General features: G+C 51.2%; 7 protein-coding genes and 1 non-coding gene across 8 annotated transcripts; 4 read left to right on the forward strand and 4 right to left on the reverse strand.

The window, feature by feature from the left end:
• Positions 1–2,176: 2,176 nt before the first annotated feature.
• Positions 2,177–4,200, reverse strand: BDV59DRAFT_201303 (tetratricopeptide repeat protein; the record flags this gene model as incomplete). Its single annotated transcript, XM_073693768.1, has 2 exons — positions 2,177–2,227; positions 2,863–4,200. 2 exons carry the CDS (start codon positions 4,198–4,200, stop codon positions 2,177–2,179), a joined length of 1,389 nt encoding a protein of 462 aa, XP_073548750.1.
• A 305-nt stretch (positions 4,201–4,505) lies between these two features.
• Positions 4,506–6,364, reverse strand: BDV59DRAFT_19722 (uncharacterized protein). Its single transcript, XM_073692864.1, has one exon. It carries the CDS (start codon positions 6,287–6,289, stop codon positions 4,784–4,786), a length of 1,506 nt encoding a protein of 501 aa, XP_073548751.1. The 5' UTR covers positions 6,290–6,364; the 3' UTR covers positions 4,506–4,783.
• Positions 6,365–6,787: 423 nt separating this feature from the next.
• On the reverse strand, positions 6,788–7,482 carry BDV59DRAFT_201304 (uncharacterized protein; the record flags this gene model as incomplete). The annotated part of the gene is made up of 3 exons (XM_073693769.1): positions 6,788–6,893; positions 6,961–7,226; positions 7,300–7,482. 3 exons carry the CDS (start codon positions 7,480–7,482, stop codon positions 6,788–6,790), a joined length of 555 nt encoding a protein of 184 aa, XP_073548752.1.
• Positions 7,483–8,395: 913 nt separating this feature from the next.
• Positions 8,396–10,906, reverse strand: BDV59DRAFT_176607 (putative proline--tRNA ligase AIM10). The gene is made up of 7 exons (XM_073689470.1): positions 10,702–10,906; positions 10,574–10,652; positions 10,475–10,518; positions 10,337–10,427; positions 10,211–10,290; positions 10,033–10,162; positions 8,396–9,983 (listed from the first exon to the last, which is right to left on the reverse strand). Exons 1-7 carry the CDS (start codon positions 10,801–10,803, stop codon positions 8,629–8,631), a joined length of 1,881 nt encoding a protein of 626 aa, XP_073548753.1. The 5' UTR covers positions 10,804–10,906; the 3' UTR covers positions 8,396–8,628.
• Positions 10,907–11,054: 148 nt separating this feature from the next.
• BDV59DRAFT_176609 (RNA-binding ribosome biosynthesis protein MAK21) lies at positions 11,055–14,762 on the forward strand. The gene is made up of 4 exons (XM_073689471.1): positions 11,055–11,899; positions 11,950–13,070; positions 13,125–13,671; positions 13,731–14,762. The coding sequence occupies exons 1-4, from the start codon at positions 11,108–11,110 to the stop codon at positions 14,640–14,642; spliced, it is 3,372 nt and encodes a 1,123-aa protein (XP_073548754.1). The 5' UTR covers positions 11,055–11,107; the 3' UTR covers positions 14,643–14,762.
• An 85-nt stretch (positions 14,763–14,847) lies between these two features.
• On the forward strand, positions 14,848–14,929 carry BDV59DRAFT_t83. The gene has a single exon. It is a non-coding gene; the product is annotated as a tRNA-Ala (tRNA).
• Positions 14,930–16,582: 1,653 nt separating this feature from the next.
• Positions 16,583–18,691, forward strand: BDV59DRAFT_19764 (putative neutral amino acid permease). Its single transcript, XM_073692979.1, has 6 exons — positions 16,583–16,658; positions 16,722–17,044; positions 17,101–17,243; positions 17,295–17,421; positions 17,471–18,394; positions 18,453–18,691. Exons 2-6 carry the CDS (start codon positions 16,832–16,834, stop codon positions 18,531–18,533), a joined length of 1,488 nt encoding a protein of 495 aa, XP_073548755.1. The 5' UTR covers positions 16,583–16,658; positions 16,722–16,831; the 3' UTR covers positions 18,534–18,691.
• Positions 18,692–21,296: 2,605 nt separating this feature from the next.
• BDV59DRAFT_19796 (glycine decarboxylase subunit T) lies at positions 21,297–22,985 on the forward strand. Its single transcript, XM_073693053.1, has 2 exons — positions 21,297–21,702; positions 21,763–22,985. The coding sequence occupies exons 1-2, from the start codon at positions 21,317–21,319 to the stop codon at positions 22,817–22,819; spliced, it is 1,443 nt and encodes a 480-aa protein (XP_073548756.1). The 5' UTR covers positions 21,297–21,316; the 3' UTR covers positions 22,820–22,985.
• Positions 22,986–23,142: the final 157 nt, after the last annotated feature.

Here is a 23,142-nt window from a genome sequence, read left to right on the forward strand (position 1 = left end):
AAATCAATATGTAGGTCAGCAACTATCCATACGTATGCTGTTTGTCTGACAAAATGCTCCCTCACACAGTATACCTTGTGCATGTACAACGGGAATCCATCTATTACAACTCCAATGTCCAATATGGATTCTCGGGTTAGCGTGTGATATATAGATGTAGCAACCGCATTAATAGCTCTTTACCTTTTGTTAGAGTCGATTCTTCCGCAGCTCCGAACCGCGGCCTAGGGGATATGTTATTGTAGGGATAAACGATAGCCCTACATTCCGAGCCGCCCTTAGGTATGCTATCCAATATACATTCCCCCCCTACATTTTCACCCTGAATAGGGATGGTATGCATGTAACAAGGAGGCACAGGAGTGATACTCTTTATTTAGTATTTAAATGACTTTCTCCTTAAGTCTTATTTCTTAACTTAGTCTTAAAAATTTAACTTTTGGATAACTCTAAGAATCCACTCTAACGAAAGGTAAAGTGTTATTAATGCGGTTGCTACTTCTATATATCACACGCTAATAATGCTATTTATTATATTAGATGAGACTGTTTACCCTCCTGCTCATTACCACAACCTCTTTAGCTGCAACTTTAAAGCCAGGAGACCCCTGTCGCAACAACATGGAGTGCACTGATAAATGCCCTAAAGGCCAGTGGCTTGTCGAGGAAAGAGAGGGTCAATATCAATTAGTCTGCGACTCTGAAAAAGAAGATCCAACACACTACTTACGGGGGGTTTGTAATACTATGCATAACAAGCAACCAATACCGAAAGACTCTGAAACAAAGAAAGCATGCGAAAAGAAAAAGGGCACTCTCTGTAAACCTAAGAACCGTGGGCACTATTATTGTATATATACCGCCCCAGCATCTAAGGTCGGAGAAGAATCCATTTCTTGGAAAAAATCTTGTGACGGGAAGACTTACTTTCAAAATTTTATTGAGGAGTCGAAGGGAAAATGCGGAAACGAAGACTGGTGGTGGGCGTGATGCGGAAAGTGCCATCAGACGTATGGTCTGATATCTCTATATTGTCTATTCCGGGTTATTCATGTGTTTACATTGTTTTCCTGAATCACTGCATTATTCACTGAAAAATATCTATCCGTGCCATACTAATTCATTCGTTCACTCCCTATTTATTCCATTCTGATTCCATCCATTCCATATCTACCCCTTCTTACTCGGCCTTTCATTCTATTCAGATTTATAGCCTATCTCTATTCAACATAAATATGGCTAACTTCTCGCTGATTCTCGAAGGATTAAGGCCGTGGACATCGAGAAGGAAGTGTATCCTCTTAGAAATCATATCAGAGAACATATTGTATCTTTTCATCTATTTTTCGATCCATAATTAACTTATCTCTCATTGGCCTGTTGTGCCTGCCGCAGATACTCTTCAGATTGGACCTTTCGATGAAAATACACCTCTTCTTTCTCAATAAAGGTCTCAGGCTGTTTGAGACGTTGCTCAGTAAATGTAGTCAGGCTTTCAAATATTATTTTTCTTGCGCTTGAGTGCTTGCTGCTGATATTTCACCTGCATATCGAAGAATCTCTTTATAGACCTTGATACTTGCCTGTCCTATCTCGGATTCTTCATCAGAGCCTCGGCGGTAAAAGTTTATTCCAACATACGCGCATCGAGCGAGAACATCAGACAAAAACTCGGAAGAAGCGAAGAGGTTATCTAGCAGCTCTGTACGATTCTCCTCATCTATGCTCAGAAATACTTATTAACCTTGTTCTCTGAAAATGACAAACTTACTGTTAGACCAAGTGAAACAACCGCCCGAACACTAGACGAATTGACAATTGAAGGGCAAAACATAATACCAAAAGTTCCTTCATAGCCATTACAGTTGGATCAGGGATGTTGGTGTATATCTATAATGTATTTCAGGGTCGAGTGGGGCACGAGTCACCAGAATGTCCTACTCGTATTCTGGATCCGATATCGCTAGTCCAGATCAAAGGCTGCCATTTCATATTCTAGAAATAATGCGATGATACACTGCAGGAGCACACTCTTATTTGTTACCACAAGTCATGCGGCGCTCAGATTGCGGTACAGATATACGGTACTGATCCTGACATGAATGGAAAGTTATAAAGTGGATTTCGCCCGGTGCTTGCATTGTATATCTCACAATCTGAGTACGAATCGCAGTAGTCAGACTACGATGAGAATCTGTTGCTGATTCCCGCGACTTCTTGCCTTCTTCTATCCATAATTAGTACGCAAGTCTCATTTCTCTGGACATAGCTAATGTACCTCGATAGCTATTTCGAATGAAAATCAGTAAAATAGATATGGGTAAAATGCCTTCAAGGACCCACTCGGTGGATTCCCGTTCAGATCTACCAAGATGACAAACTACTCTGTTCACATGACGCATATATATCTTGAAGAGAAGACGCGATATGCCCCCCGACAAATATATATTATTAAGATCCGAGCGGTAATACATTAGTTTATTTATTAATTTTTTTTTTTAAAAAAAGGGGGTTGAATGCCTAACAACAAGCAGACGTCCGCCGAGAAGGAACAGCAGGAACTCATGAATGGGAGGTCGCCACAAGTACTTTATCAATACAATGTGAGAACAAGCAACGTGTAAACATCGATATTAGAACTTAAAGCATCATGTAGCCCGAAATATCACTGTCCAAAAGGGCCAGACCATTTCATGGACAGTATCCAATCTCGCCCACTGCAGATCTGCGGCAATAGCATGAAGTAGTAATTGGAACATCAGCTGAAGCTAAGGCAATATCACGTGACGATTGAATGAAGAGAGCTTCATCAATCTTGCCAGAGCGCGTAAAACATTCATAAAGTCCGTGCAGTCCCCATACATTATTAAGTTTTGCTCTACGCCGAGGAAAGTCCTTAGCCATGCCAATGTCTTCCCGAAATAACCTTTCTGCCTCGTCGACGCGGTTTTGCTCGAGCAGCAAGCCGCCAAGGGCATGGCGAACAGGTTGCATCCAGGGTGGCGGATCGGAATAGGGAAGCGCATCCTCCAGCTCTATGGCTTTTCGGAGAGTAGAAAAAGCGGTATCGTAATTCCGTTGGCGATATTCCAGCTCACCAGTGAGCATTGACGATGCAACTCGAAGTACATCAACTTCCTTGCAGGGTATACTGTTAAGGCGAGATGTTGGAACAGCTACCCGCGCTGCTTCAAATTCTTTCTGAGCAGCCTTCGCCTCTGCAATTCGACCAAGTGCGCTGAAGGCGAGCCCCCGTGCATAGAGAATGCTCGCTACAGTCACGCAGTACATACTGCGGTCAGTCGGTAGCTGAAGTTCAAGAATTTCATTCCAACGGCCGAAGCGCACCAGCACATGTGCTTTACTGCCAAGAAAACTCTCCACGAAATCTGCTATGGGAGGGGACTTGATTGATAGCAATTTAACATCGATGACCTGCTCGAGCTTCTCTGCGGCTGACATGGCGTCTATAAAGCGACCTGATATCATAGCAGCGTACAGCTTTGCGCAGATATAGTGTACCCTGTATGCAACATACTGGATAGAAGCATCCTCCCGAGAGAAGTACTTGTCATCAGCAAGGATTGCTTCGTGGTTGGAGTCGACTGAACGGCGATAGTCTCCAACTGCAGCATCAATGTGTGTCGGCATGTGCAGCATATGTGAACCGTCTGGGACCAGGCGACGCAATCGATCGGCAGCAGGGAGTGCCAACTCTGGGAAAGGCGACATCTCTAACATATGGATGTGGAGATGACATAGAGCCGGGTGGTTATAACCGTCAGGATGCTTTAATGCCAACTCGATTGCGTCCCGAGCCTCGACTGTGTGATCGCCAGTTGGTTTCCCAGTATCTAAATCCCACAGACCCCGAGGGGTGATACACATAAGTGCCTCGGCAAATAACGCCGCCACGTCGGGATCACGGCCAAATTGTTGATATACAGGGCGCATTGCATTTGCGTACGCAAAGTCCAAAAAGCAAAGGTCATCAGGAATACTGTCTGTAGGCGGGAAGCGAGCGGTAATTGCCTTGATCAATGCTTGCTCAACAGGACTGGCCTGGGTCGCCAACTCAGCAGCACGGGCTAAAGCATCATTTGCTCTTTTAATAGAGGCCCGAAGATCTTCCTGATCGAAAAATTTCCAAGCCTTATTATAATTTGGCCCGGCCGCATATGCAATACCCCATAATGCCATCGCACAGCTTGAATCATATTCAGCAGCTCTCTCAAAACATCGCTCAGCCTCGCCATGATTGAACGAATATGACCATATCAGTCCGCGGTCGAACCACCGCTGCGCTTCCTTTGAACTACTGGTCACTGGCCGATGATGAGAACCCAGGTTAAAATAGGCCACATCACCAGAATTTGCTGATTCCCTAGGTGACCGTCAGGCAAGACATCCGGAGGTTGGAAAGATCTGAGGAACTTACAACATTATCAAAGGGATGACGTGAAGAGGCTAACGCACATATAGAGGAGTTAATTGTTTATTATGAACAAAACCGCACACGGACAACGTACATCGATCTGCTTATAAGGCCGACCAGTCTTGACAATGGCACGTGTTTGCATTTCTTTGGGTGGGATGCGGGAAGAGCTGGACCATTAATCATCAACTCTGCATGTTAACTAACGTTACAGTATGCTTAAATCTCGATTAATTTCCTGATGATTCCTTCAGACCAGTAGGAGCATCCGGGACGGCGGAGCTGATGTGATCGAATCGAACCAAAAACCTTCAGCAACCCCGCCCCCCAGGTGGGATACCGACAACATTAGACATGAGGTATGAAGTCTGACCACTCAACAGTTGAATATGCCCCTTTCGGTAGGCTCCTCATACTCAGGAACGATTCAACTGTCAGGTATAGGATGCAGAATAGATATCCAAGGAGTAGCGTAAAAAACAGAATAGGCACAAATATACGAGCCCACTTTGGAAGCCAGACTGGCCACACGGGACGGCTAGAATTATCATCTTCTTCTCCACAGATCAATCTTCCTTCGTGCATGTCCTTCGCAGCACGCCACATTTCAGCGAGAAAAGTCCCAAACCCACTATCCTCATTCTGCACCGTCATGTTTAAGAGTGCTCGCACGATGTAAGGTTCGGATCCATTTTTCCACATCACGCTGAATATCATAGGGAGTAGAGCGCCTGTCCCTACACACGAGATCCGCCACAAAAGTTGCTCTGTAGCTGTGGGAAAATGCGAATCCCAGGCGATCGCATGAAGTCCACCATTCAGTAACGCCATGAGCATTGCACAAGCCTCGAGGGGATGTGTGTTATAATTTGCAACATCATATGCTACCCGGGCAAACATTTGCGTAGGGCTATTGCAACTTGTATGTTCCGTGATGAAGAAAGGACGAGGGTTAAATTCCGTTCTTGGCTGGATAAGAGAACATATTTTATCTGATGGGAGTGGAAGCGAAATTGGCTCTGCGATATCAAGCGGCTTATCCCACCATAAGCTATAAGCCACGACAGAATACAAAATCTGTATCAAGATGTGACCTTCTAGCAAAGTAATAGGTAGTCCACTGAGTTCTCGACCGAGACATTGTATACACATCCACAATATCTGAACGGAAACGAGGAATTTTGCAATATTGTCAGCGTTCCCCTTATCTGCAATGTTTCGTTCACAGAAATAATCCTTCGACAATTTCTGAGATTTTATAAGATTTCGAAACCACTGCTCTTCGAGTAATTTGCAAAACCCATCTGGGCGTATTGTCGTAACAAACTTTCTCCGATCTCGCAGCTCGTTGACGAGGTCTCTCTTCTCGTTTATTGCCGGATCAGACGAGACCTGCGCATCTGTCCTAGACTCTTTGCTTTCACATGTGGTACTTTGTGCTGGCACCTGAAATTCCACTTCAAAGCCACCCATCACGACAAAGAAGGCACCCTGCTTGCCCAGCCACTCTTTCTCTATGCTTCCCTCGAACTGCTTTTCCCAGGATTTAAGTACCTTTTTTGCTTGCAGGTATTGTCCAAGCGCAAAAAATACTAGAAGCTCTGGGAACACAATAGTGCCGAGCATCCCTCCCATCCTATAATAAATCTGGTTCCAGAATTTGGTCCAGGGAATAACATTGGGATGGAAAACTGTCCAAACACACAATCCAAAGGTCAACAAGCAGCTCCAGAGAAGTTCGATAGTCCCTCGTCCATCTGGGCCGGGCATGTAAGATGGCTCGGTCTCCCCGATTGGCAAGGACAGTGAGAGAGGGAGTGAAGTCAAGAGTATATAGAAGACAGTTGCTTCCATAGCATCATATGGATAGCAGTCCCAAGTTGGCTCACTTTGCAAAGGACTTAATGGCTGCCCTGGGCGGTGAAATATGAGCACGACCTGGAAAAGCAATTATTCTATTCAGCTGGACCACACTATAAACAAACAATTGGATAGAAGGGGAAATTGGAGTGGGGCCAAGCAGTATCCCCACTTCCTAACAAATAATCTGCATTAACAAGTTCAAATTGCTTTAGGCTTTATTGTTCTCTATTATAAAATTCCGTCGGCGCCATCCAGGCGGGTGGCAGAGCTCTAAGTGGCCTCTCCAGCCTAGTGTTCGAAGGATTACAGTGATATTTCATGATACATACAACACATTGTATACCACCAAGGGCTGAGGAACTTCTTGGTAGTATCATGGCCATTTTGCCCTAACGCCATTAGACATTAAACACTAAGGACCGACATCTCTCATCGCACATCCATATTTCCGTTATCAAAAAGTAGGTCTATCTCATGGTTAATTAAGCTCTATGCCGCGTTGGCATATTTCAGGTCCTCGTTGTTTTTCGGAGGACTCTTTCGAAACTTGTCTGTGACACAACACGCCCACACAAACAGCCCGAAATGGATAAGCCTATATCCATACATCAGGAACTGATTGCCTCATTGCATCAAGCGAACGGAGGAAAGAAACTACTCACATCGCAAGAAGTGCCATAGCCGTACCGAAATGTTCGACATCAGCCACGGCCTTTCCAATACAGTCCCCGCCCCCAGCGTATGTCGAGCAATTATATCCGTCGCCTGCGTTATAGACACTCATCAACATAAGGTAGACAATCATCATTGCGAGTATGGCAGCCCAGGCGATGCAGTCGAATGTGACGTAGATAGCTGGGTGGAAAGGAGACCGTGAGGATAATCGAATAGACACGGCTAACAAGGACCAAATAAGGGTATATTCGAGCTGTTCGATACAACGAGATTATTATCCCGTAATAGATAGATGATTGGAGGATCCCTCAGAAATCATCACTTACCACACCAACGACAGGACTGATGAACGGGGAGCCCAGGTCTTCGGCGAGGATCTCTCCCTCATCGAAGTTATACTGTGACCATCCAAAGGCGATTAGTCCCGCAAGAGAGCTAATGCCTGCGACTACGCGCATCCACATTAAAGCACTGTGTGCGTCTCTGACGACATATGAAGAAGTATCCATGGTCGATACTTTTTCTTCAACAAGAAGCATCGGATGCAAGTTATGAGGCAATAGGACATGTTACTTATATCCTTATACGAGATTACCGGATCGACATATTCTTGTCTTAGATATAACATCAGCCAAGACCCAGAATACGAGGACATAAGGCAGCAACACACCATTGAATCTTGGGACAGTCCTGGACATGTATTACTTAAGGACATTGTCTGAAGGACTTTAGCTGCAGCATACACAATAGGTATCAATAAGAGAACCAGCTGGTCAGCGCAAAGCGCATGAGCCTACTCTGTACTCCGTGCAAAATCAACCAACATATACACAATACATACGGCTGAGCCCCACAGGTTGAGTTGGCGATCAGGTGGCAGTGAAGAAGATCTATGAGGGGTCTCTTGGCAAGCATAGCCTCGCCAGATGCATTACTCGTAATACATAGATACTTTTATATCTGCTAAAGGCTGAAACGTTATCACATACAGCATGTGCTGTTCGAGTGGCTTAATGAAGAGCGTAAAATTCAAAGCAGGCTGGATTCAGAGCTGTGCTGTCACAGATATTCATTCTTTCTGCAGAGAATGTATACTGCTAGACGCATGTCTATTCTTGATCAACCTAGACCGCAAACTGAACACCACTATATTGCAGCCAGGTAGACCACTAAAAACTCGGAGAGGCAGACGATACACGCTCCGTTCCAAGGCCGTTGCTAAATTAAGGCTGGAGTTAATGATAGTTCAGCACAGACGATTAGAGCAAGATGGTCGAGTGGTTAGGGCGCCAGCTTTTCGGGTCTCCCTAACCATTAATTCCGAGCGTAGGTGCTAATTCGCTTGTAGAAGAGGTAACCCTTCAGAACAAGACGTTCTGCATCCCGGTCCGCGTAGTGGGAGCAAGTGAGCCTCACTCTTGTCATCATTTTTCCCTATCTATACTTGTCTTTATTGACCTTTTCATATCGACTGGTTATCCAACCTAACAGTGGTCTCTCCCGGAAAACGCCTGATAGAACCCTCTTTTGCCCTCCCTGTCCTAATCTTACTGCCGCACCTTACCCCAGTTTGCCTGATTCAACCGCTATGGGTATGCTTTACAATTTGACGCACTATTGGTACAGTTGTGTCTATAATACAAAGGCTGTCTGCGCTACAGCTGCTCCAACAACGAATTCACAAACCCAGGAAGACGCTCCAAGGGAACATCTTCACGCAGATTGTTTAGCCGCCGGCACTGCACCTCGACCGTCTGCTGTTTCTTCCACCCCTTACCAACCACCACAATGACGGGGTATCCGATGAGATCAGCATCCCCAAGCTTCCATCCCATTTGTTTTTGGCGGTCGTCGAGGATGGTGTCGAAGGGCGACGTAGAATTCGCCGCCAGCACATCATAGATCTTCTCTGCCTCTGCCTCTAGACCCTTTGTCGGAACAACGACAACCTCGTAAGGCGCCATGGCGCGCGGCCAGTTGAGGCCCTTAGAGTCTGCCAGACTGTCCGCGACGGCAGTGATCATCCGCGAAACACCAATACCGTGACACCCCATCTCCATCGGCACATTTTGGTCCTCCGACTTGCCGCCAGCGGAGCGGTCCACCATGACAGAAGCCTGCAGGACTTCACTGTAGCGCGTCCCAAGGTGGAACGTATGACCTAATTCAATCGCCGTGTGGGTTTTCAAACTGCCATGTCCGCACTTGGTGCAGCTGTCGCCGTCATGCACCTTGACGAGGTTGAGGCCGTTCGTCGTTTCCGGGAATCGATCCAGCATAGTGTAATCGATGTCGTCTGCGGCGCAGCGGGCGCGCTGCAGCAGATCGCTCAGCGGCGGGCGTTTGTATACGCGGACCTGCGAGTCGTACAGGTCCAATACGCGGGGCCTTTTGGAGGCCTTCTCCGCCTGCGCTTGCGTAGCCCACTGTTCAAGCGGATTCTCCACGCTCAGATCCAGGTCGACGCCCGCCGCGCTAGCCACGGCCTTGACGGCGTGCGAGTTCACCTCCCGCTCGACCGGCTCTTGCATGTCGTTCTGCATGGAGAACTTCGGATACCACGCGCGGAGGAGCGTGCGCTTGTCCCGCGAAATCGCCGTCCAGATATCATTGGAGACAGTCGGAGTTGCTTCGGGGGACGCTCCTCCGATGTTGAATCCTTCAGAGTGGGTGGTCGCGGTGTCTTGGAGGTCGTGGGACTGCCCGTCCGCAAGCTCTTCGTTGTAGACGCTGTCGCAGCTTGTGCAGCTGACGACAGTGTCTTCTCCCTTTGAGCTGGGGAAATGGAACTCGTGGCTCAGATTTCCTCCCATGTTGCCCGAGTCTGCGACTGCGACTAAGTAGGGGATTTTCAGTTCGTCGAAGAGCCGCGTATACGCGGCTCGCACTAGACCGTACGTCTTTAGGGCCTCTTCCACACTGTAGTCAAATGTGTAGAGGTCTTTCATGATGAACTCTCGTCCACGGAGGAGACCTTGTCGCGGCCGAGGCTCGTCCCGGTATTTCCTTGCTAGGGGAGGTATTAGATATGACGGCATCTCCAGTAACGTTGCACTTACATATTTGATATACCCGCAGTGGGAGGTCCCTGTATGACTTGGTGAGACTTCCTACCAGAGTGGTGATTTCCTCTTCATGTGTGGGCGCGAGGAGAAATCGGGCCTCTTTCCGATCGAGGAAGCGGAATATCTGATGGTAAGTTAGCAAGTTTCATACTCATGTAAGCGAGCTTCCTACCTCTGAGCCCTCCTTCAGCCGTCCTGATTGCTCCCAGAGCTCCTGGGAAGATATAGAGGACAGGGAAACCTTCGAAGCGCCTACATGGAATTAGACACCAGCAGCTTCGTGAGGAGTGAGCCATACCGAGTGAGCGCATATGCTTGTCAATGAGACGTTCCAGTTTATCTTGCACTCGTAAACCCAGGGGCAGCATGTGAAAGATTCCAGAGTACGCCTAGACGAGATTAGACACCAGCAGTGGCAGGTACAGGGGGACCCAACCTGCCGGAGAAAGCCACCTCTAATCAAGAGGTCATTGGCATCCTCTACACAATCAGATTAGAGGCTGACCAGTATATTGGGGTGAAAGCGGTATGATACCTTTCTCTCCTTGGGCATTCTTCTTTGAGATGCCTCCCGTAGGGATCCAGAAATTCGACACCCGGGTCCTACCATCAGTCTGCCACACTTAGCCCAGAACGACCCAATGCAAACCGCTCCAAACATACATGGTAGCTGCATAATGAGCCTCTATGAAACTGAAGGGTCCGCGAATACGCTCGATATGCCACCGAGTAGCGGCCCACCGCCGGGCGAAACCCGGGAATCATGAACCTAGAAATGCAGCTATATCCGTCTTGCAGGACGGGAGAGAATCGCAACCTGCCGCCCACTACCGGTGGAACCTAGCAATTGCAGATACAAATATCAACAACGAACAGGGTAACTAAACACGGAATTGATTGAAGGCTGCGGCGCAGTTGGTCCGTGCAGAGAGTTGTTCCGGGCCGAGTGTTTCTCCGGCGGCCTCGCGGCGGCTCCATAATTTCGGCCGGCAGAAAAAAAAAGTCCGGGCGATAAACCATCCAACAACGGACGACGCTTTGGTCAGGCACAGCGTATTCGTTGCTCTCCATGGCCAAAGGTAAGGGGAAGCGCTCCTCCGGAGCCCACGAATCTGCTCCCCAAGGCGGTTCCGCCCCTAATGACGCCAATACCGGCGCAGACGCTTTCCCCCAGCTGCAGGAAAGTGCCTTTGCGGGCCTGCGACAGAAGATCGAACAGAAGCTGAAGGACCAGAGCTCCGCCAAACAGAAGTCGAAGAACAACAAGCCCAAGGCTGGGCCTGGTGATTTGGCAAAGGAGGCCAAGGGACCTGCCGCCAAGACGGATTCCAAGCGTGCAGAGAACGACAAGACCAAGGGCAAGAAACGGGATCGCAACGGTGATGTGATCGCCGCGGAGAAGGCAAAGGAGAATTCGTCGGCAGATCAGGATGATGTTTTCTTGCAGGAAGTTCTGGCGCTCGGAGGGACCAAAGAGGATATCGATCTTCTCGAGGGTATTGATTCCGAAGCGGAGGATGTCGCGGACACTACGAAGAAATCGAAAGGCAAATCCGAGGAGGACCTTCTACGAAAAGAGCTTTCCGGTATGCTAGCCGCAGCTGGCCAGGTTGTCCCGGAAGATGCGGTAGAGGATGATGCTGAGGAGGGAGAGGAAGAGGAGGAGGAGGAGGAGCCCGAGGACGACGAAGACGACGAAAGTGAGGAAGAAAGCGAGCAGGCGGGGGACTCTGGTGAAGATTCGGAAGATGAGAAGACCCAGGCTGCTTCATCATCGAAGCAGGTCAAAGAATCGACCAAGAATGATAAGGCGAGCAAGGACACGACTGAAAGTTCCTTCCCCAAGGAATACTCCAAACTGGTGAGAAACATTTACACATCCACCAGTGGCTTACATGCTAACGAGTATAGTCTGTTGTGCCCAGGTCAGATTGGTATGCCACGGATCTCCCCAAGATCTCGACAAAACAAGCAAACACCCTGCCCCGTCATCTGGTAGACCGCGTATATCAATATGCCGTGACTCTACTGGAGCAAGACAACAAAATGTACTTGGAGGCACAGCAGGCTTCCGCATCGTCGTCGCACAAGTTCTACACCACCATCATGTCGACCGGAACTCTGAGCGATAAGATCTCGGCTTTGACTCTTGCGGTACAGGAGTCGCCTCTACACAACACCAAGTCGTTGGAAAGCTTGATCAACCTTGGAAAGAAGCGCAGCCGTGCACAAGCGGTGGAGGTTCTACGGTCACTCAAGGATATGTTTGCCCAGGGCACACTGCTCCCGAATGATCGTAGGCTTCGATCTTTCTCCAACCAGCCGTCCCTCATCGCTGCGTTCCAGGGAGTGGGTGGCCGTTGGTCCGAAGGCGATTCCCTTCCAAATGGTCTGCAAAAGCGCCACCTTATTGTCTGGGCATTTGAACACTTCCTGAAGGAACAATACTTTGAGGTCCTCAAAATCCTCGAGGTCTGGTGTAACGATGAGATTGAGTTCTCCCGCTCCAGAGCGGTCAGCTATGTCTTCGAACTGCTTAAGGAAAAGCCAGAGCAGGAGACAAACCTTCTGCGTTTGCTGGTGAACAAGCTTGGTGATAAGGCAAAGAAGATAGCCTCTCGCGCTTCATATCTTCTCCTGCAACTCGAGCAAGCCCATCCTCTGATGAAACCTACTATCGTCACGGCTGTGGAGGAAGTCCTCTTCCGCCCGGGCCAGAGCCAACACGCAAAGTACTACGCAATTATCACACTGAACCAGACGGTTTTGAGTCTCAAGGAAGAGACAGTTGCGGTTCAGCTGCTGGACATCTACTTCTCGCTGTTCGTCGCTCTGCTGAAGCCCACCAAGGGTGGCAAGTATCAAGCGGGCAAAAAGGCCGGCAAGTTTAATAAGAAAGGAGGCAAGAAGGCCGCAAAGGATGAGGTCGAAAAGGGCCAGGCTCAGACGGAGGAGATGCAGGACAAGCTCGTCTCCGCGGTGCTGACTGGTGTAAACCGTGCCTATCCGTTTACAAGCTCTGACTCTGAACGGTACGTGCTCTACGCCTGTCATGTCTAAACGCAGTGAAAGCTAACCTTCAACAGTCTCTCGAAACACATCGACACACTCTTCCGCATCACTCATTCGTCCAACTTCAACACCAGCATCCAGGCTCTGATGTTGATCCAGCAGTTGACCTCGGCTCACCAAGTGGCTGCTGATCGTTTCTACCGGACGCTGTACGAATCTCTCTTGGACCCTCGGGTCGCCACATCATCGAAGCAATCACTCTACCTCAACCTACTGTTCAAGGCTCTGAAGAACGACGTCAACGCACGCCGGGTCAAGGCCTTTGTGAAGCGGATCGTTCAAGTCCTCGGACTCCACCAGCCTTCCTTCGTCTGCGGCGTATTCTACCTGCTCCGCGAACTAGAGAAAACCTTTGCCAGCCTGCAGACTCTGTACGACCAACCGGAGGAAAACGACAGCGACGGCGAGGAGGTGTTCAAGGACGTGCCGGACGAGGATGAGGAGCAGCTCGAGCAGCCGGGCATCTCCGAGACCCAGCCACAGAAGCCATCCAACCGGTACGACCCGCGCAAGCGCGATCCTGAACATAGCAACGCGGATCGGACGTGCTTGTGGGAACTGGTAAGCCTCACCACCAGAGCGTGAAGCCTACGAACGTCTTAACTAACTTTACCCTGCAGCTTCCCTACCTGTCACACTTCCATCCCTCCGTGTCGGTCAATGCGGCCAACCTGCTAGAGCACAAAGCCATGAGCGGAAAGCCGGATCTGACGCTGCACACGCTGACGCACTTCCTTGACCGCTTCGTGTATCGGACGCCCAAGAGCGCTGCGCCGACACGTGGCGCATCGATCATGCAGCCCCTTGCAGGCAGCGATGCGCAGGATCGGCTGGTGGCCGGCGGCAAGCATGCTCAGCACGTACCGCTCAACTCGGAGGCATTCTGGAAGAAGAAGTCGGAGGATGTTGCAGCCGAGGACGTGTTCTTCCACGAGTACTTCAACCGGCTGGGTAAGGACAAGGAGAAAACGCGCAAGAAGAAGAGCCAGGACGCCGTCGATCGCGACGAGGAGGATGGCGAGGACATCAGCGACGCCGAGTCGGAGATCTGGCAGGCGCTGGTCGACTCGCGGCCCGATCTGGAGGGCGCTGGGAGCGATGATGACCTGGACATGGATGACCTGGAGTCTGCTTATGACAAGAGTGAGGACGAGGAAGAGGGAAGTGGGGACGACGTCATCTTCAACGACGAGTCGGATGTGGAGGAAGATGAGGAGATGGGTGAGATGGATGGGGATGAGGATGCAGAGCTGGAGGCCGCTGAGCAGGCCGCCGTACAGTCCAAGTCCAAGAAGGCACAGGAGCCCGAAGCCTCCGAGGATGAGTTCGACATGGATGTTTCGGACGAGGAAGCATTCGTGGACAGCGATGAGGAACTCCCGTCGGACGTGGAACTTGGCGGAGGCGTGGAATTGCCGAAGGACGAGGACTCGTCGGATCGGAAGAAGAGGCGCAAGCTTAAGCATCTGCCGACATTTGCATCGGCGGATGACTATGCGGCCTTGCTGGCCGGGGAAGACGACGGAATGTGATGTGGAGAGGGGAGTGATGGTGATGTTTATATTACTGGCAGATAGATACCATACGAAGGTCCGATTACGGTTGGGTATGATGATATAGAGTCTTTAGAAGATGTCGATGATGAATTAAGCAGTAGATAATTTAAATGGTGGCCACGTGGGAGGGGGGCTCACATTGGTTCATGATTTTATGTTTAAAGGCTAATAAATATCAACTGGGGTTGTGGTTTAGTGGTATAACGTTCGCTTAGCATGCATTCGCATGCGAAAGGTCCGGGGTTCGATTCCCCGCAACTCCATTTTTGCCTATCGTGAGTAGGATGTTTCATTATTATTTGTGTTTCGGTTTCTTTTTATCTTTCACTTTTTCTAGAAGCACTAGAACGGGATTCAGTAAAGGTATGAGGAGACAAGACTGTTGTGCACTAATGCATACTAACGTCAGCCCAACCATATGGACAATATACGCAGTAGGATATATATAGTTGACAGCCAATAAGCAAGGGGGTGCCACGCCGTTCCATTCAAAGTCGATTACATCCTTGCATGTCAGCCACAATGGTAAAATCCACCTCGATGACGAGCCAATTATGACATGGCCACTTGTTTCCTACCCATGCAAGATCCTGATCAGACCGAATTCCGATCAAGGCCTCTCAGGGAGGTGAGAATCACGCCATAGACTAGTGCATAGCGTGCTTAAGCTTAAGTGTGCGACATTGGTTGGATAAGAGAATACACTTTCTTATATGCTTATCTGGAGGTCCATCCACCCCTCCATTAGACGTACTGTGTACTGCGCACATGCGACACCACCGATATTTTATGCAATACATTGATTCGCATTAGTGATCCGGCGAGTTGAGTAAGCCAGTCTGGTTCCGTTGAACTTGGAAAAAACTCTGCGCCCACCTCCTCCACCGACGTCACCAGGGCTCCGTCACTAACGGGTTCGGGCTGGTGTTGAGACGGATGCGGGGCCTGCAATCTTGCAGTTTTTCCCCATCGGACGGAGCCGCCAGGCCAAGCCGTGATTGGCGTTCAGGGACCCGGTTTCATCGGGCGTGGAACCAATCAGGTGGGGAGGGCGGGCCGTGCAGGTGGGTCCCCTTCCCAGAAGGAATTAGCGTGTCTGAGGTAATACAGACATAGACCAATGACAGCCCCGAGAGACTCGACGCAGATTTGCCCGCATTGGGAGGTGGACGGTCTGGGGTAGTTCTGATGCCCACGAGTCGGAGTCAGTCTTTTGTATGCATCTGACGGAGGGCCCTGGTAGGGGAACGGTGGTTCGTACGATGGTAGGTAACAAATTCGGACGGAAACCTCCGGGCCTCTACCGCAGTAAAATCACCGGGAGGCGTCCACGGTCCAAATCAGACCACCAGGGGCTGACCTACACCTTCCATCATCTACCTTTTCCGTCCACTCTGCGGCCCACGCACCGGAGCACGTCATGCGCTCGCTGGATTAGGTAGGAAGAGAGAGCTGGATGGCTGGGTTCATGGAGCTCCACTAATTGCCTGGTCGAGAGGTCGAAAGCAGGCTCATCTCGCTATCAGCCTCTGAGATCACGCTATTTCGTCTCGCTCGACCGAACGGGTTAGCCCGGTCGTTTTCTCTTCTCTTTCCATTTGATTTTCGACTTCTTCATTCCGTGGGTTGAGGTGAAATTCTCTGTCCTCGACAGCCTCTACTCGACCCGTAGAGGCAAATCTCGGCCGTACGGTCCTTTGTCTTCGTCCTGCAGATTGCAGATTGCTCATAAGCTAGCGCTTGGCTCTTCCTTCCCTTCTTGTCCCTCCTCCTAAGCAATCCCAAGCCCTCTCGGCATCCCCGTGCAGTGTCTTAGTTTCTCTTGGTTCTTCGCTCGGCCCCAACGACCACTATCCCGGACTAATCACCACGGACCCAGTCTGTCCTTCATCCTTGCCCGTATTTATCTCCTATCTGCTGCTCTCCGACACTCACTCCTGTTCTCTCATCCCCTCCACTGATTCCTTTCCCTATCACTTCACTCATCGTTTAGTATGTCTCTCAACCTACCTTTCCTCCATTCTACTACGAGAGCCGTTGCTAACCCGCCTCTAGCCCCCATCCCCAACGCATCGAGAGCATTACATGCATCCGAAGGTCTTCATAATTCCGTCCATCACGCAATCCATCGTTTCCTCCCATCTGCGGTTCGTCCGCTCTCTGAAATGGCGGCAACCAATCCATCCAAGGCCCTTGAAGGGTCCCGGGACGCTCCCCGGTCGTCGTCCGTCTCCGATACGTCGCCCGACAAGTTGAAGCTGGACCTGGAGAATCAAAGTCGTACCGCTCCTTCAGAATCCGAGTCCGACGCTGTGGGTCGCCAGATCGAACTCGAGGCTGGCAACTCTATCAAGTACCGGACCTGTAGCTGGCAAAAGGTATGTCTGACGTCAAACCTCGCCTCGACCAATCCCGACTGACCATGCTTGACTAGACCGCCGCCTTGTTGTTCTCCGAGTATATCTGCTTGGCCATCATGTCCTTCCCCTGGTCCTATTCCATCCTGGGTTTAGTTCCCGGCCTAATCCTGACCGTCTTCATTGCCGCCGTGGTGCTCTATACCTCGCTCACGATCTGGTTCGCTCACACCATCTCCGTCCACCCCCCACAGTTCTAACAGCTGCGCAGGAAGTTCTGTCTGCGTCATCCCCACGTCCGCGACGTGTGTGACATTGGCCAGCACTTGTTCTGGGGCTCCAGGGTCGCCTGGTACCTGACCGCGGTCATGTTCCTCTTGAACAATACCTTCATCCAAGTGGGTCGCCTTGTAGGACCCCTCAGGATCAACGCTAATCGGTTTCCAGGGTTTGCACTGCCTGGTGGGCGCGGAGTACCTCAACACCATCACCGGACATTCCAGATGCACCATCGTATTTGCGGTGGTCACTGCCATCATCTCGTTCGTCTTCTCGCTTCCTCGAACATTCAGTGCTCTGTCCAAGGTCGCATCGTTCTCCGCCTTCACCACGTTTATATCGGTCCTGTTAGCCATGATCTTTGCTGGAATTGAGGACCACCCTGCGGGCTATACCCCCGCACAAGGGAACCCGATCGTAAATGCCATTCCCGCCAAGGGAACAACCTTTGTTTCAGGCATGAGCGCATTCCTCAACATCAGCTACACCTTCATCGGCCAGATCACCCTCCCCAGCTTTATCGCTGAGATGAAGGAGCCTCGCGATTTCTGGAAGTCCGTCACCGCCGTTACCATCGCAGAGATCATCGTGTTCAGCTTAGCCGGTGCTATTGTTTACGTATACACTGGTAATCAGTACATGACATCGCCTGCATTTGGTTCGCTCGGCGATGAAGTGTACAAGAAGGTGTCCTTCTCCTTTATGATCCCGACCTTGATCTTCTTGGGAGTCTTGTATGCCTCGGTCTCCGCTCGCTTCCTCTTCTTCCGCCTGTTTGATGGCACTCACCACAAGGGCAACCACACCCTCGTGGGATGGGCCGCCTGGGCTGGTATCCTTGCCTGTCTGTGGATCCTGGCCTTCATCATTGCTGAAGTCATCCCTTTCTTCTCGGACCTGCTCTCTATCATGAGCTCGCTGTTCGACTCGTTCTTTGGCTTTATCTTCTGGGGTGTCGCCTACCTCCGGATGCGACGTGCGGATTATGGCCCGGGCTTCTGGCGGAAACGCGGTCTTCGGGGATGGTTGGGAGCAATTCTCAACGTTGGGCTGATCGGTATCGGGCTGTTCTTCCTGGGCCCCGGAACTTATGTGAGTTTTCGTACTTACGGACTATTTTTTTCCCCATGAGACTAATCAAATTGGATAGGCCTCTATCAAGAGTGTGATATTGAACTACCAGGCGGGAACCGTCGGTAGTCCATTCTCCTGCGCCGACAATGGGGTCTAATGATGTGTGACGTGCGTTATGACTTCTTCTACTTCTTTTAATCCTTGATTTGGAAAAAAATTTGAAATGAATATGCGGAGGCGGGAGCTCCCGTGATGGTCCTCTGCCCAGTGGGGAAGCCGATGTCAGAATGGATGGGCTCGCTTCAGGACCCGTGGCGATGATAATAGTGCTTTTCCCTTTTCGTGATTGACGTATCCTCCATTATTGTGGACCAAATGAATGATTACACCCGCAAGTCACCCTCCGCGGACATGATAATCCGCGTTGAGGCCGCCTGCGCTTCCGGTTGTGGTGAACCCGGGGAGCAAGGAGCTCATCCAGTGGTGCCGGAGTCGGCATTACTATCGTAGATAACTATAATTATAACTGGTATAGTCTCGTAAGTATAACCCCAGTAGACGTTAAGAGCACGAGAGTTTGGGTAGTAGATGGCAGGGGGTTGGTTATATACGGAGTGGTCATCGTATCCTATAGAGCAAGGTAAGTCGTGTTGAAGTTAGGCGGCGTCAAATCGCCGAGAGAGTTCATCTATCACTTTGACGGATGGGTTTGGATTTGCTACATGAAGATGGTATGCGTGATATGCATGATGGTGAACGCCTCTGAACCGATGGTCATACAGTTGAATAGTTTGCCTTATATACTTCATCTGCGTTGATATGTCTGACATTCGGGACCTTTTTCCGCATCGGGGAATGTCCGTGAGGGGTCATCGTCTTCCCCGCATACCCCTCATGCTGAAAAAGGAAACCAGCGCCCCATTTTCCTTTACTTGTCTCTTTTTTGTACTTCGAAGCGTCTCAATAAATATGCCATGCTTGAATTGTCGTGGTAGGATTGTCTGCTTCTTGACGAACTAGGCTAGTTGAGCTAATGGGAGATACCTCCAGCAAAGCACCAGAAGTGTAAACAGCCCCACAGGAGACATTCGAGCTGTTGTTGACTGCGTCCAGGCGATAACAAGCGCCCAGTATGCACACGGTGTCGGGTAAAAGGCTTGACCTGTGTGCTGGCTTCGCGTGAACGGTTTCGGTACGGATCTAAGGCTCATTTTGAAGCTCGACTCCCTCGCAACCAGCCGTGGGTCAACAGTCGTCCCAGGAACTGGACGTCTCCGCAGAACTCAGGGACAGAGACACCAACAGGATCGGATGAGCCTGGTGCAAAATCGCCGCATGTATTCTATCCTATCTCGGGGAGTACACCGTCGCCAGCCGGGCCGGCGGTGAGCGATGCTTCTCCAGTGCATGGACTTGACTCGGCAACAGAAGTACGGCAGAGGCTATACTTTTCGGATTCAACCCAAGACGGCCTAGGCAAATCCTATACGCCCTCTATCAACATCCAACAGTCGTGTCTTTTGCGGTATTTCATCGAGGAGCTCTCTCCATGGGTACTTCGCCAACCAGCCCTAAACGGACCGATACTAACAACGTCAGTTTGATCACTGTGACGAGCTCAGGCATTTTCAGCGTGTAGTCCCTCAGCGCGCACAGCACTCTGCAGTCCTCCGAAACGCCATCTGTGCCGTCTCTGCGCGTCATCTCGCCCGGCTCCCGCAATACCAAACACCACAAGGCATCCGATACCATGGACAACTACTCCCCGACCTGAAACCCACCACGGCGGTGGAATATATGCTGAGATGCATTCCCGATTTGATCCAATTTCCGGATCTCGACAGCCCCATGGACCAAGAGGATACCATGGCGGCGACGGTCATCCTGCGACAGTATGAAGAAATGGAGGAGGACATCGAAGAGGATGAACCGGGGGTCGAGGCGCATGCTAATTTTCTAGACATCACGCAGAAGATCATTGATACGATGATCGCTTCTCGCATGCAGCAATCCCTGGCGGCTGCGGCGTATTGGATTGCCATTCGTCAGGAAGTCTACTATGCTTTGACGAGAGAACGGGCCCCGCATATGCGCTTCAGCCCTGACGATTGGCGCAGTGCCTCTGTGGCTAATACTATGATCATGTTCGCTAGCGAGGTGACTCGGTGGTTTTGGGGTGACAAGACGACAGCTGAATGGGGTAATTTGTTTTCACGCCTACGTGTGAATTGACAAGGGCTGACAAGGCGTAGAACGGCTTACACTCTGTCAGCAGCAGCTCGCGCAGGAGCACGAACACCGCCTGCGGCCGATACTTGCAAGAAAGGCCGATAGGTCCAAGGGCGAACTGTTCCCTGCAGTGTGGTACGCAACCGACGACCAAGTGACTGCGGTCCAGCATTTGGAACTAGGCAAGATGATCTTGGTCGCCGAGGACCCTCAGCTCGAGTGAGATATATCGCTTCCCTGCCACATGGATGGCCAGCATGCTAATTGAATCAAGGCATGCCCCTCGTTCCATAAACCGCAAGGCGGAAGCACAAGTCCGGTCGATTGTTCTCAACCTCTGCGGAATTGGCCTCAACCATCTGCGTTGTCAACCAGCTCTGGTTAATGCGGTCATTGCCATCACTCTGTATGGAGAGTATTTTACTGAAGAGGAGGAGCGTGATTCCCTGGTAGAGATCATCGACCGAACTCGGGACTTACGGTCGTGGCCGATGCAGAAGGCGTACCGACGGTTAAGGGATTCTGACTGAGTGACGGTACGAAGTAGGGCGTGGATCTGTTGATATGGGAAACGGATTCCCGCGGAGATCCCCTATCAGCACGTGATTTTCCCGCTTATCGGCTGGGCTTCTCCGCAATTTCTCTTCGTCGTCGTCCGCCGCACGAACTTGTTTCTGTAAATTCCCCTTCCCACTGCTTCAGATCACAATCATGTCTGCTGTACGACCTTTGAGACAAGGCCTGAGCCTCCTGGGTTCGAAGTCGGTCTCTCGTGCCCTGCCTGTGGCCGCCAATGGCTCTGCTCTCCTTCAGCGGCAGCTTTCCTCTCCCCGCGCCCTCCGCTCCGCGGCCAGCGCCGGACGCCCATTTCTTCGCGCGGGCGCTCTCCCTGTCAATGGTGGTGTGCGCTATGCCTCCTCCCCTGCTGCGTCAGGTCCTCTGAGCAAGACGGCTCTTTACGATCTTCATATCGCCCGTGGCGCGAAGATGGTGCCCTTTGCGGGGTATTCTATGCCCTTGCAGTACTCCGACCTGAGCCATGCCGAGAGTCACAAGTGGACCCGCGAGAAGGCCAGCTTGTTTGACGTGAGCCACATGTACGTTCCTATCAACAGCAACAAATATTGCACATCTCAGGGATACTGACAAGTGTGCAGGGTTCAGCATCAGCTCAGCGGGCCAGGCGCCATGGAGCTCCTGATGAAGGTTTCCCCCTCCTCGCTCGATAAGCTCAAGATCAACACCTCGACCCTCTCTTGTCTGCTGGAGGACGGCACTGGTGGTATCATTGACGACACCGTCATCACCCGCCGCGGCGAAAATTCCTTCTACTTCGTCACCAACGCCGGCCGACGCAACGAGGATCTCGCCTTCCTAGAGGCCGAGATCACCGCCTACAAGAACGCCCACGGCCCCGAGAGCCTGAAGTGGGAGATCCTCGAGGACCGTGCCCTGGTGGCCCTGCAGGGTCCCCTCGCCGCCGAGGTCCTTCAGTCTGTCGTCCACGGCGACGGCGCCGAGTCCGACCTCAGCACCCTCTACTTCGGCAACTGCCGCGACCTCTACCTCACCCTGCAGGACGGCTCTCGCAGCCCCTACCCCGTCCTGGTCTCCCGCACCGGCTACACCGGCGAGGATGGCTTCGAGATCTCCGTCCCCGCGTTCGCCGACTGCCCCTCGCTCCCCACGCAGGTCACCGAGCTGCTGCTGTCCAAGCCAGATCAGGTACGCCTGGCCGGTCTGGCCGCCCGTGACTCCCTCCGTCTCGAGGCCGGCATGTGCCTCTATGGAAGTGACATCTCCACCGCCCAGACGCCCCCCGGCGCCTCTCTCGGCTGGGTCGTCGGCAAGGACCGTCGCGACCCGGCCACCGCCACCTTCAACGGCGCCTCCGTCATCCTGCCTCAGCTCGCCTCCCCCGCCAAGACCCTCTCGCAGCGCCGTGTCGGCTTCACCGTCGAGAAGGGCTCGCCGGCACGTGAGGGCGCCGTCATCGTCGACCTTAACGATGAGTCCCGCACGCAGATCGGCGTCGTCACCTCCGGTCTGCCCAGCCCGTCCCTGGGCGGCACCAACATCGCCATGGGATACATCAAGCAGGGTATGCACAAGAAGGGCACCGAGGTCGGCGTCCTCGTCCGCAACAAGGTTCGCAAGGCGAGCGTTGTCGGAATGCCCTGGGTGGAGAGCAAGTTCTACCGCCCCAAGGCTTAGAGGTGGGGGGCTTTGCATTTCGTAGTTTATTGGTGTCTGGGTTGGTTTTTGTTTGATGTGTATATATTACGATTCCCCTTATCTTCGTGCGCGACTACCGTATGGTTTCAACCTGTCCGCACTCTTTAAGATGTTTGATGAAAAGTAACGCGTGGTCTATGCCGATATCTAAGTCGTGCCCATCTGTAGAAGCATCTATGTAGCCATTCAAAACCACAAACAGGCCGTGCAGATAAGATCTCTGGCCATTACTTATTAAGGGCTGTCAGTATCAGCTCCCCCTTGCCAACACTTTGGTAGGCCCTTGGGGTTGCACAATTTTT

Source organism: Aspergillus ambiguus (genome assembly GCF_047715705.1).
Source record: "Aspergillus ambiguus strain CBS 117.58 unplaced genomic scaffold BDV59scaffold_12, whole genome shotgun sequence".
Classification (NCBI taxonomy): domain Eukaryota; kingdom Fungi; phylum Ascomycota; class Eurotiomycetes; order Eurotiales; family Aspergillaceae; genus Aspergillus; species Aspergillus ambiguus.

What these genes read in the sequence shown, in the direction of transcription:
- BDV59DRAFT_176607 (XM_073689470.1), bottom strand. Translation starts at nt 10,803, where the DNA reads ATGATTCCCGGGTTTCGCCCGGCGGTGGGCCGCTACTCGGTGGCATAT. An exon ending in CAAGCATATGCGCTCACTCG is followed by an intron (nt 10,291 to 10,336) that starts GTATGGCTCACT and finishes AATTCCATGTAG; the next exon opens with GCGCTTCGAAGGTTTCCCTG. An exon ending in GGCTGAAGGAGGGCTCAGAG is followed by an intron (nt 10,163 to 10,210) that starts GTAGGAAGCTCG and finishes ACTTACCATCAG; the next exon opens with ATATTCCGCTTCCTCGATCG.
- BDV59DRAFT_19796 (XM_073693053.1), top strand. Translation starts at nt 21,317, where the DNA reads ATGTCTGCTGTACGACCTTTGAGACAAGGCCTGAGCCTCCTGGGTTCG. An exon ending in TTGTTTGACGTGAGCCACAT is followed by an intron (nt 21,703 to 21,762) that starts GTACGTTCCTAT and finishes ACAAGTGTGCAG; the next exon opens with GGTTCAGCATCAGCTCAGCG.
- BDV59DRAFT_19764 (XM_073692979.1), top strand. Translation starts at nt 16,832, where the DNA reads ATGGCGGCAACCAATCCATCCAAGGCCCTTGAAGGGTCCCGGGACGCT. An exon ending in TATACCTCGCTCACGATCTG is followed by an intron (nt 17,244 to 17,294) that starts GTTCGCTCACAC and finishes ACAGCTGCGCAG; the next exon opens with GAAGTTCTGTCTGCGTCATC. An exon ending in TGAACAATACCTTCATCCAA is followed by an intron (nt 17,422 to 17,470) that starts GTGGGTCGCCTT and finishes ATCGGTTTCCAG; the next exon opens with GGTTTGCACTGCCTGGTGGG.
- BDV59DRAFT_19722 (XM_073692864.1), bottom strand. Translation starts at nt 6,289, where the DNA reads ATGGAAGCAACTGTCTTCTATATACTCTTGACTTCACTCCCTCTCTCA.
- BDV59DRAFT_176609 (XM_073689471.1), top strand. Translation starts at nt 11,108, where the DNA reads ATGGCCAAAGGTAAGGGGAAGCGCTCCTCCGGAGCCCACGAATCTGCT. An exon ending in ACAAGCTCTGACTCTGAACG is followed by an intron (nt 13,071 to 13,124) that starts GTACGTGCTCTA and finishes AACCTTCAACAG; the next exon opens with TCTCTCGAAACACATCGACA. An exon ending in GGACGTGCTTGTGGGAACTG is followed by an intron (nt 13,672 to 13,730) that starts GTAAGCCTCACC and finishes TTTACCCTGCAG; the next exon opens with CTTCCCTACCTGTCACACTT.